Here is a 12,674-nt window from a genome sequence, read left to right as displayed (position 1 = left end):
CCACACTATTGGCAACATAGAATGGGCCATTTTTGGCTGTGAATTTTAGTGAAATTTTGTAAATGTGACCACACCTTAAAGGGATAGTTCACCCAAAAATGAAAATTCTGTCATTGATTACTCACCCTCTTGTCGTTCCAAACCTGTAAGACCTCTCTGTTCATCTTCAGAACACAAATTAAGATATTTTCAATGAAATCCAATGAACATGTGGACTACATACATGGACTATTTTATTGATGTCCTTATTACCTTTTTGGGCCTTGAACATTTCAGTTACATTGCTGTCTATGAAGGGTCAGAAAGCTCTCGGATTTCATAAAAAATATCTTAATTTGTGTTCCAAAGATGAACAAAGGTCTTACGGGTTTGGAACAATATGAGGGTGAGTAATTAATGACAAAATTTTCATTTTTGGGTGAACTATCCCTTTAACTGTACTGGGTCTAAACCAGAAAAATGGAGCAGTCAAAAGTCTGGTTACATGAGCCATGTGGTCATATATATAGCTCCATATATAGTATTATTCAGCAAAATATACCTAAAAAAAGTACAAAAGACTGATTTGAAGTAAAGGTTAAAGTGTTGACATCATGACAGTGAACATAACAAATGTAAAGTTCATCTGTCTGTACATCACATGACCTTCACAGTTCTGTGGAGAGTCTTTGTGACTGTGGAAGTGTGTGTTGCGCAGAGTTCCTCGTGAGGGTCCTCTAAGGCTCCGGCACCTTATGAAAGAGATTAAAAGATGAGAGCAGGAATCCAGAAGAATCACTGATATGTCTCATAGTCTTTTCAGAAGGTACATTGACTCCCTGAGGGGATAGGGGCGAATTTCTCACCGCCGGTGATAAGGCCGTCAAGGTATCAGACAAATTTAGTTTCACTTCATGTTCTGGGACGCGTTGATGTATTCGCTGTCATTACTGGCTTAGATATACACGAGTGCCTATTGTTTTATGCATGAGTTCTGTACATTCGAAACAGTGCATATGCAATTTAATGCAGTAGTTATTTAGATTTTGTAGATTAACTGTATTTTGTGTGTGTGTGTGTGTGTGTGTGTGTGTGTGTGTGTGTGTGTGTGTTAATGCTTGCTCACACTATACTTTCAGTCCTAATGTGTTTCCCCTTCAATTTGTCACAGTTTTTCATCCATCAAGTGAAAACTGGGGTATATTTAAGCCTATATTTGAGCAATAGTGGTGTGAAACAGTGGAAAGGTAAGCAAACACACACAGAAAGGACACCCCCATGTGAAAGGTTAAGCAGAGATTGTGTGTGTTTGTACAGTCATGTCTCATAGACAGTGGAATTCTCCTTATCTCAGCCCTCATTGGCATCTCTTCTCTAAACACCTCCATCCATTCTGCTGCTCCTTCCCCGGCCGCCTCTCTCCCAGAAGAAAGGTCTCTCTGTTTTCCAGACCAACACATGACACCAAGTGTCATCTGGCATCTTTATAAAAACACAAGCTCATTTCTTGAACGTTGATGTCTTTCATCGTATTATTTCATAGCTGGAGTTCAGATTATGTCACGAGAGTATTGGACACTTAGATATAACTAGTTTGAATTGTTATTTCAACTGCGCGCACGCACACACACACACACACACACACACACACACACACACATATATATATAAATTATAAGTATATTATAAAATTATTATTGTCATTTACATATTACATTAAATCTAATTAAAATAATTTAACATTTTCATGCAAATACACAGATATGACAAAATTCCATCATATATGCATATTTTATATATAACATGAATGCATATAACACATGAAGTACAAAATGAATTTTTAAAAATATGCATAATATTTTAATTGGATTTCTTTACATAACATTTCCTTTGCTAAAAAAAATAATAATCAATTTAGTTAATGGCAAAGTGAATGTAGTTGCTTTGCCATTTACCAAACTACAGCATATTCTTTAAATTTAAGAATTTTGATCATTTTAATAAAGTTAAAACATTTTTTTTTTTTGTTCTGAATTTATAATAAGTACACCATTAAAAGATTATCCACATTAAATATAAATGAAAATTTCCATCCATCATGGTTTTCACTCCATGTGCCTTGCAAGAAATAATGTGAAACTGTGGTGATTAAAATGTTAGATCTAAGAGCTCTCTGAGTTCATGCTGAATCTGCAAGTGGAATATAAAAAATCTGATGATGGAAGTGTGTGGATAAAAGATAATGACTCATCCTCTCGACTCATAAAAAACCCCACGGAAGGACATTCAGAACATTCAAACGAGAGTTCCTGCCATCCACCGTTACTGCTAGACCTCTCAAAAGTGTCGTTTCTGTGAAATTGCTAATGTTCTCGCTCAGGAAATAGTTAAATAATGTACTTGTAAATGGGGCCTAATTGGCGATTTAATAATCGTCGGTTGTGTAGTCACATCGTGTAACAGAGCGGCTTCTGTTAAATGTTTAATCACTTGAGCGGCGTCTCTTTCATGTGACTCGCTCTGATCTGAGCTTCTTGACTCTTGACATCTTCATTCTGTTTCCCAGTGATCTGGAGCAAGTTTTCACTTATTTTTGTGTTGGAAAAACATGATACTTGTGCTCATAGTTGACATTCCAGTCAAATTTTGGTGGAAATTTATCATGGCATGAGCAACGATACATGTGCCAAACGCTTACGTGCTGTTTTTGTCAGCAGTGCAGCAAACAGCGAGGCATTGTGGAGAGATTGCTCCCAGATTATTGTCATGGTGCGTGTAAGAACATCTTGTACCAAAAGCAGACAGCAGTTGTTCTAAGTTTAGTTTAGTTAAGGGAAAACATCTAAGCGCTATAAGATTTTCATGAATAATTTGACATGTATTAGCCTCAAAACTCAAAGCACTGAAGAACAGTGGCACTCGCATACGCTGAATAATTGAAATGTTAATTCCGTTCAGTTGCTGAGAAATGAAGTTCACGGCTTCTGAGTCGAGGGACAAAAGATGCCTGTAAAACTCTTTCTTTTTTGTCCTCTTTATTCATTTATTTTAAAATATATTAATTATTAAATGCACACAAAGGGTGACTTATTTTATGATAAGCATGTTTTAATATGTGAATTTAAATTAAGATTTATATTTTTGTGGGCCGTGTTGATACAGTGGTCTGCAAATAATAGTGAACAAAAAAACCTCATTAAAAGAATATAATTTGGCATATCAAGTGATAAAGTGGGGGAATAAATAAATAAAAATTATATAGTTCAATAAAAGGGTTTATCAAATAAAATTATCTGGTGCACCACAATAAATAAATTAATACATGAACAAACATCTATCACCTTAATAAGGTGAAATGTTTAATATAATCCTATATAATCATAAAATAATGATTAAGATGTATACACTTAAATGTATGTTATTTAAAACTAGTTGACCATATAAAACCAGCATGGATACAAAGTTAAAACTTTCTTAAAAAACAATATTCTTACAAATTTTAATTTTAATAAACATATACATATATACATAACCATTAAAAACCAAAAACCTATAAAAAAAAAAAGTCACCGTAAGACTTCAGTAGATTAGGAATATATCAGTGGTGCTTTTTGTTAATGTGAACTATACCTCAATCTTTAAAGAGTTATTTGTACTTGTAGAAGTGACTTTCACATTGAAAAATCCATAAACCAGAGAAATAAAAAAGAAAGAAAAAAGCTGCCATTCCAAGTCTATCAATCCGTCTCTGTCGCTCTCTCTGACAGCTTGCCCAGACGGCCTGTCGCAGCTGTTTTTCTCCGTATCTCTTTCCCTCCCTCTTGCTATCTCATGTTGGTGCTGAAGGCCTGCTTTCTTCCCCTCTCCCCCTGCAGTCAGAGCGTGTGAAGATCTTTGTGAAAGCGAGGCTCTAATCAGTCGCCATCACTCAATGCCAAACAGAGCTGCGCTTTGTCAAACGCCACCTCCTCATCAACGCTCGCCGCACTGTAGCTGCCACACGTCAACTCCAGCCGTTTTGTAATCCATCACTACATGTCATGTTCCAAATCAGCCGTCCAATCCCGTCCTTGGGATCTTACTGCTTCCTCGTCATCACTGGGATTTACTCAGGTCATTTTAATCATACATCGGTCACATTTTATGAGGGTTAAATTCTTCGCTTGGCCCTCAGCCTCATGAAAGTCCATTTTCTTCTCCATGAATTGAGTTTTTAATGCTGTGGTTGGGACTCTGGGCAGCGCTGGAGAGAATATCTCCATGCTTTTTTTAAAAATACAGTGCCTTATAGATGCAACTGACAAACTGCGATGCAAATGCTTTGTTTCTAGATATTTTTGACTGGAGGTCCATGTGGGACACAAACTCATTCAAGAGTAGAATAGGGATTTCAGTTTTAAGGAATTTAATCATTTTAGTTCCACTTCTAGGTAGAGGAGTAATAGTACACAACAATTTTGGTATGGGTCGGTCGGGTCGTTGGCATGTGTATGAAGCAAATACAGCGTTGTTTTAACAATTGCATGTGCAGAATTTATTTAGAAACTGTTTGTAATGTAGGGCTGGGCGATATGCCAAAAACATTATTTCAGTATTTTTTCCCCATATCATATGATATCAATATTTAACTCAATATTCATTCACCATTAATGGAGAATGTAATGCTTTCCACATATTTGTTAGACCTTGTGAATGAATGTAAATATAACTTGTTTGTTCAGAATTAAATTCCACAGAGTAGCTGCCTTTTAATTTAGGGCCCCATGAATAATTTTTTATTTTGTTCCTTTTTTTTCTGATTTATTTTCTGTAGATTATTATTTTTTTTATATACAGATGTGTATTGTTTTATTACAAATGGTTTCTAATTTGTAATGTTTAATAAAACTTTACGAAACAATCAAATCAGTCTTTTAAATCTAAATTAATTGTTATATTTTCATTTGATTACAACTAAACATTGCGTTTTTATTTTTTGTCAAAAAAGATGCTGTATAACAGAACTGTATAAATGAACACATGGATGAAAAATATCTCAACTGTATGATATTCCTTAAAAATAAAAAAATACTATTATTACTATGAAAAGTACATTTTAGCATACAGTGGTAATATATTTCTGTAATAATTTCTTCAAGCTAAACCAAGCTTTTATTTTGGCGGTTTGATCTTAGAGTTTCGATGTGTATTTGATGGTAAATTTGATTGTATAATATTCACAATACCAGCTATAAACAGGGACTCAGAGTGGCTCTGGAGATGAAGTTTATGTTCATGTCCTCATAGGTATTGAGACTCCAAATGTTAAAAACACTTTTTTTATTATTCACACAGACACACACATAACATCTAGACTTATTAGCCATAAGCACAGAGTGGCTGTTGTCACATTTATGTCTGCTGTGTGATCGACTGTTAGATTAATTCATATTAAGTAAAAATGTCCTTCACAGCACTATAATAAGGTATACGTAGTGAGTGAACTGCTGTGGAAAATTGCACAATCCCAGTTTTCCTAAACATGAGACATACTTTGTTTAGTGCTTCAAACAAAATTGAAAGCATACAGTTTAAAAGCAGCTTGCTCTTCTGTCAGATGCATGTGAGGTTTAATGCATTTGAGATGTTTTCCTCAGCGCTTAACTTACATCTTGTGGTTGTATCCTTAACTGTAAATGTGAGAAATTCACACCAGTATTTCCACTTGGTAAAAAGGCTCATCCTTACAGCAAGTATCCAATCACAGATTGTACTGATGGAACGGCTGTCAGTAAAACAGTCAGAGCACATTAGACTGAAAGCGCAACAATTCTGACTGAAAGATACGTTTTCCTAAAATATTTTGTATCCAAATGTGGAAGCACTTCAAATATCTTCCCCAGTTTACAACGATACCATAAACTGCAGTATGAAGAGTGTTACAACCTTTTGCAGCAGCAGTGGTAGACTTTTTTTTATTATTAAACAGTGGTTTACTAAACAGAGTCTCTAAATAAAACTAAATTAAAAATTAATAAATACATTATATTTTTGGTTTGTTCCCTCTGCTTTACTGAAAACATACCCAACCGTGACTTCAAAACCAAAGTACGCACCAAACCATCAATTCTGTGTACAATTGTACCCATACTTTTAGGAATAAAACAAAAAAATAAATGGGTTGTTTAGAAAAGGGGAGTGGTCAAGTGCATGCAGAAGCCTATATCTCCAAAATTAAAACTCAAAACTTCTAGAAAGTAGGTGAGCACATGCAACATATGATTCTAAATAAGCATGCTTCATGCTCATATAAGTTTCAAGAAGATTGGACCATAGGTGGTGCTCTAACTGTTAAAAACTATTAAAAATATGTATTTATTCAGTATATTGCCTGTATTTGCTGTAAATGGTCTTGCTCATCTTTGATCAAAGTGGTTACATCCTTGCATGCTTGCTGCTTGCAGCTATATTTTGATTAGTCTTTCTCAAAACCATTGCACAATGGAAGAGGAGTTTTTGGTGGTTCTGATGGTACAGATTTTTATTTTACAGGAGGTTTCACAAAGGCCCTGTTGTCATATATGTTTATAGGAGGAAATGAGCTGGAGACATTTATAAAACATTTTGCAAAGGTGATAACCTTATTTCAGAAACATTAGAAAGCCCATTGTAACAAATATGTGGCACAAACCAGACACTTCTGTGTTCAGCTGTCGACCCAAATTGAGAGTCCAGCTATAACACTGACAGCCTTTCAGAGCTCTTTGGGTGAAATTAGAGAAAGTGTCCAGACATCAACAATATCTTCAGCACTTCTGGTGTGTGTTTAGAAGAAACAGCTTTTAAGGCCACCACTGAGTCATGTCTAGAGTTTAGAAGTCATTTAATGAAACCTGAAAACCATTGGAAGGACATTTTGTGGTCTTGATGACTCTTTATTTGAACTGTGACCTAAAAGCAAAGAGCTGGCTATAGCTGAAACCAAATTTAATGGTCAACTAATGTCAATGGTAATGTTAAGAATTCAAAAATGTTCACCTGGGCATTACTTTATTTTAAAAAGTGGTCAGGGGTTATTTTCTGAATGATGCTTTTTTGGCTTTGAATTCCACTTTTTTTTTTTTAAATGCTTTACAAATTTCCCATACCATTACAGACATACAAAATTGAAGTCATCGAGTGCAACAAGAATAGAGTCAGATACTGGCAGATCCTCCAGGAAAACCCGATTCAGTCTGCCAGAGATGTGTATGAACACAATACAACTTCAAGAAATAACTTGAACAAAAGAAAGTTGGTATTCAGCAATGGCCAAGCCAGATTCCTTGAATCCTGCTGTAGAATGAGCGAAAATTACAGTCCACAGAGTCCATCCGACTAATCTGGTGAAGTTTGAATGCATTTGCATTGACAAATGAGCCAAAACTGAACTGTGCAAATCTCGAAGGCACACAGAAGATGACTCTGACTCTGTATGTCTGTCATTCTGAAGAACTGAGCATTTGTGAATCAGAATATATATTTTTAATCACAAATGCATTGAATTTATTCGGTCACTTATTCAGCCTTGGTGTCCATAAGATACAAAATGCAATGGTGTCACTTTAAAGGGATAGTTCACCCAAAATTGAGGTTTCTGGCATCACTTTGATGACTGATGAAATCAAAGCCTCAATACACTCTCTAATAATTTATGAAGGTGAATTATGTTTAATTTATTAAATCAACAATAATTGTCATTTAGTTTTAAACGTCTATCTCTGCTTTCATTTGTGAAAAGCATTTAAAAGGCACTTGAGTGTGCACTTGAATGTGCTAAGTATTCATGTTTGTATACTTGATATACATAGAGTATGTGATTGACTTTAAAGCTACATTAGCACAGCTTTCAGAGTCTCATGTTTGGAAAGTGTTGTTTAATAGCATTCAATAATAGCTAAGGTCAAACATCATCCTTGGCCTTTGGAAATTTTAATAACTAGCATGATATATTATTTGTACTTGATGAACTGCTTGGTCTCTGCTCACACAGGAGCGTGTGGTAGTGGAAAACGAGCACTGGTTGGTGGTGGTGCCGTATTGGGCGACTTGGCCATTTCAGACGCTGCTGTTGCCACGACGACATGTCCTCCGTCTCCCTGACCTCACGGCCCAAGAAAGAGACAGTAAGACTTTGAGTTTACATTATTCTTACATTATATATATATACTTTTTTTGTGGCAATATGTGCCATATTATGTTGCAGTTAATGTTAGTCAAAATGATCCTGTTCTTGTGTAAATTTGAAAATAATGACTATTTATTCGTTCATTTATTTATTCATTCTTTCATTCATTTATTCATTCTTAATAATTCAACTTTTCACCATTGACAGGTTTAGCAAAAGGCAAATAAATAGTAAATAAATAGATAGATTATAAATTAGTTTCATCAATAATTTCAGAATTTCATTAAAGATAACTGAGGCACTCTTATCACACACACACACACACACAATATATATATCACATATATATTATATATTGTGATTTATATATACATTTATATATAATTTTTACATTATATATATAACTATTTGATTGTATAATTATTTGTGCACACATATGCACACACATTCTTGTATTTTTAATTTTTTTATAGAGAGAGACAGAAAGTGGATTTTATGAATATATACATTTATATTTATCTATTCTGTTCTGTTCTATTCTAGTCTATTCTATTCATTTTGTTCATTTGTCACAAATTGTTCATTTGTTCTCTTGTCTGCCATGCTGCTGAGTGGTTTGCGATTGTAGCACTGTGTAGCTTCACTTTTCTGTTGAAACTTTGTATTACTATCACTCTCTGTTGTCTAAAGTGATAAAATATAACTTAACTCCCACCATATTTCTGATATTATCAATCAAACTAATCTGACTAATTTGATCGTTCTCTTTTAATCTAAACAGTGAGTGCAGCGCATGTTCCTCACTCCATTAAGTTTCTCTCTTGCTCTGTTTTTCACGAGTTCATCAAACAACAGTGGTAAGTCGGAATCATTCATTACTCATGGTGAGTAATGGCTTCTTCTCGTGCTGTTGTTTATTGTACCGCTTGCCACATTTACACTCACTGGCCACTTTATTAGGTACACCTTGCTAGTACCGGGTTGGACCCCCTTTCGCCTTCAGAACTGCCTTAATTCTTTGTGGCATAGATTCAACAAGGTGTTGGAACCATTCCTCAGAGATTTTGGTCCATATTGACATGATAACATCACGCAGTTGCTGCAGATTTGTCAGCTGCACATCCATGATGCAAATCTCCCGTTCCACCACATCGCAAAACTGCTCTATTGGATTGAGTTCTGGTGACTGTGGAGGCCATTTGAGTAAAGTGAACTCATTATCATGTTCAAGAAACCAGACTGAGATGATTTGAGCTTTGTGACATGGTGCATTATCCTGCTGGAAGTAGCCATCAGAAGATGGGTACACTGTAGTCATAAAGGGATGGACATGGTCAGCAACAATACACAAGTAGCCTGTGGTGTTTAAACGGTGCTCAATTGGTACTAAGGGGCCCAAAGTGTGCCAAGAAAATATCCCTGACACCATTACACCACCACCAGCCTGAAATGTTGAGACAAGGCAGGATGGATCCATGCTTTCATGTTCTTTATGCCAAATTCTGACCATACCATCTGAATGTCGCAGCAGAAATCGAGACTCATCAGACCAGGCCATGTTTTTCCAATCTTCTATTGTCCAATTTTGGTGAGCCTGTGCGAATTGTAGCCTCCGTTTCCTGTCCTAAACTAACAGCACCCGCACCCGTCTTCGCACCCTGCTGCTGTAGCCCATCTGCTTCAGGGTTCGACGTGTTGTGCGTTCAGAGATGGTATTCTGCATACCTTGGTTGTAACTAGTGGTTATTTGAGTTGCTGTTGCCTTTCTATCATCTCCAGTGTTGGGTAAGTTACTCAAAAAAAGTAATCCACTACAAATTACTAATTACTGCTCTAAAATTGTAATTTGATTACATTACTGATTACTGCATGTAAAAAGTAATCAGATTACTAATTACTTTACTTTTAAGTTACTTTGAAACCTATTAAACCTACAAGAAAACACTACAAACAAAGTGAAACTCAGTTCTTTCCGTAATTTAATATTGACTGAAAAAATATTACAGAAATATGAAAACAGCAACTTGACTTAAAGATCCAATGCATTTCTATAACTTAACATTCTTAACATAAACTTGTCTAACAATGAAAACTGTAGTCTTTTTAAATGTATCTACAGTATGTCTTAACTACAACATTCCTTGCTGCGTGCAACATGCACTGTATGTGTGGGCTAGCTTGTAACTGTGTTTGTGTGCATTAAAGACAGGAAAAAACTTTAAATTGATAACACTTGAAAACAGTATTTCTATATATATATATATAAAAAACATTGCATATTTGAATGCTGAAATGTAGTTGTTTTTCTATACAAAGTTAAAGTTTACAGCTCTCTTCACCTGTCCAGAAGTTACCTTCCCTCCCGATCTTGAAAAAAAGTCCAATCTAGCTTGTTTAGACGAGGTTGCACCGCTCTCGTCTCGGGCGTGGGTAACGTTATCCTCCTTGGTGACGAGTTTTGTCGTAGAATGCACTCTGTTCAAGTGCTTCAACAAATTGCTGGTCGAGTTAACAGCGGTAGAAAGTTCTTTAGAATTTGCGCACAGTTTGCATTTAACAGTTATATTTTTGTTTTTACGATCACAAAACTCAAAATAATGTTTATATTTCCACTTGAAGAAACAACCACCAGACTTGTCGTCTCCGTCCATTTTAATTAACAGCACGAGTTCTCCAGTAATTCATTAAAGCGCATGCTCAATAACTGACGCAGCCGCGCCAAAACGTGATTAGAAATGCATTTTAATTTATTTACTTTAATATTTTTTTCTTACCAATACATTTGTAACGCAAGTAACTTAATTTTATTGACATCAGTAACTGTAATCAAATTACATTTATTTTAAATGTAACGAGTTACATTACTGCATTGTCACGAAAAGTAATTAGAATACAGTAACGCGTTTACTTTGTAACGCGTTATACCCAACTCTGATCATCTCTAACCAGTCTGCCCATTCTCTTCTGACCTCTGACATCAACAAGGAATTTTCGTCCACATACCTGTCACTCAATGGATATTTTCTCTTTTTTAGACCATTCTTTGTAAACCCTAGAGATGGTTGTGTGTGAAAATCCCAGTAGATCAGCAGTTTTTTAAATACTCAGATGAATGGCTGGTTAGCAAATTTGAGTTACCAAGCAATTGAACAGGTGTACCTAATAAAGTGTCCGTTGAGTGTATAATTTATCTCTTTCTGTTGGTGACGAGGGATTCACATGTGATAAATGCAGGAAAAGAGTTAGGCTGACAGAGAAGATTTTAGAACTAGAAACGCTCATTCAAACTTTAATTGGGGACAGTAAGAATGTGAGGGCTGTAGATACAGTTTTGGATGTGACTAGCTCAGGGAGTCCTGTACATTGTTTGGTTCCAGTTACAGAGCTTGTGCAGCAGGGCTTAATGGGTGACTGTGAGGCAGCATAGTCGTGGGTCAAAACACCGCTCTTCCATTCCGATCAAAACATAAAACAGGTTATCCCGACTCAGTGACACACAAACTGAGAAACCTGATGAAAGTGCTCTAGTTATTGGCGATTCTATTGTATGGAATGTGAAAATATAGGCACAACCCAACATTGTTCAATGTTTACCTGGACCCAGAGTGCCTGACATCTTGGCAAATTTAAAAAGTGCTGGCTATTGCTAAACTTAAATACAGTAAGATTGTTATCCACGTCGGCACTAGCGATGTTCGACTTTGCCAGTCAGCTCTGGTCCCCTACCTGCTTAGCGGGGTGACAGGATACATAGCAGACTGTCGTCACTCAATGGCTGGATGTCTATGTGGTGCCCGCAGAATAACATAGGTTTCATAGACAATTGGACAAGTTTTTGGGGCAGACCTGACCTGCTGAAAAGAGATGGTCTTTATCCCTCCTGGGGTGGTGCTGCACTTCTCTCTAGAAATATGGCACATAGGCTTAGAGTTTGTACTTGACTAACTGGGCCCAGGTCAGAAAGCAGACAGACTGGCTAAACCGACCGCCTGCTAGCCGCCTCACATCACAGAAGTCAGTTAATGCTCAGCACATAGATACTCTTTCACCTAGATATCACACTATAGAGACTGTTTCTGTTCCCCAAACTAGAAAATACAAAAAACATCTGAACCAATTTAACCAATGACCTGCTCGTATCATCTGATCATGATTGTATTTCTCTATTAGTGCTACTGGATCTTAGCGCTGCGTTCAACACTATCGACCACAACATTCTTTTGATTAGACTGAAAACTTTGTTGGCATTAGTGGAAGAGCATTAGCATTGTTCAAATCATACTTATCAGTCCGCCATCAGTTCGTAGCAGTGAATGAAGAGGTATCATATCGATCACAAGTGCAGTATGGAGTACCTCAAGGCTCAGTACTAGGGCCATTACTTTTCACGCTTTACATGTTACCCTTGGGAGATATCATCAGGAAACACAGTGTTAGCTTTCACCGTTTTGCTGATGATGCTCAGCTCTATATTTCTTTGAAGCCCGGCGAAAAATACACATTTAAAAAATGAACAGAATGCATAGTCAATATAAAAAACTAGATGATG

General features: G+C 36.2%; 1 protein-coding gene across 1 annotated transcript in view; it reads left to right on the top strand.

Annotated features, from left to right (window-relative positions):
- Positions 1 to 12,674, top strand: part of galt (galactose-1-phosphate uridylyltransferase) — a 109,664-nt gene that overhangs the window by 53,721 nt on the left and 43,269 nt on the right. Inside the window, exon 8 of the mRNA XM_042732165.1 lies at positions 7,991 to 8,123. Within this exon, the coding sequence (XP_042588099.1) occupies positions 7,991 to 8,123 (133 nt within the window). The remainder of the gene's footprint in view (positions 1 to 7,990; positions 8,124 to 12,674) is intronic.

The sequence above is a fragment of the Cyprinus carpio genome, chromosome B10, assembly GCF_018340385.1.
Source record: "Cyprinus carpio isolate SPL01 chromosome B10, ASM1834038v1, whole genome shotgun sequence".
NCBI classification, from domain to species: Eukaryota; Metazoa; Chordata; class Actinopteri; order Cypriniformes; family Cyprinidae; genus Cyprinus; species Cyprinus carpio.
Note: the sequence above shows the minus strand (reverse complement) of the source record. Positions and strands in the feature narration are given on the sequence as shown.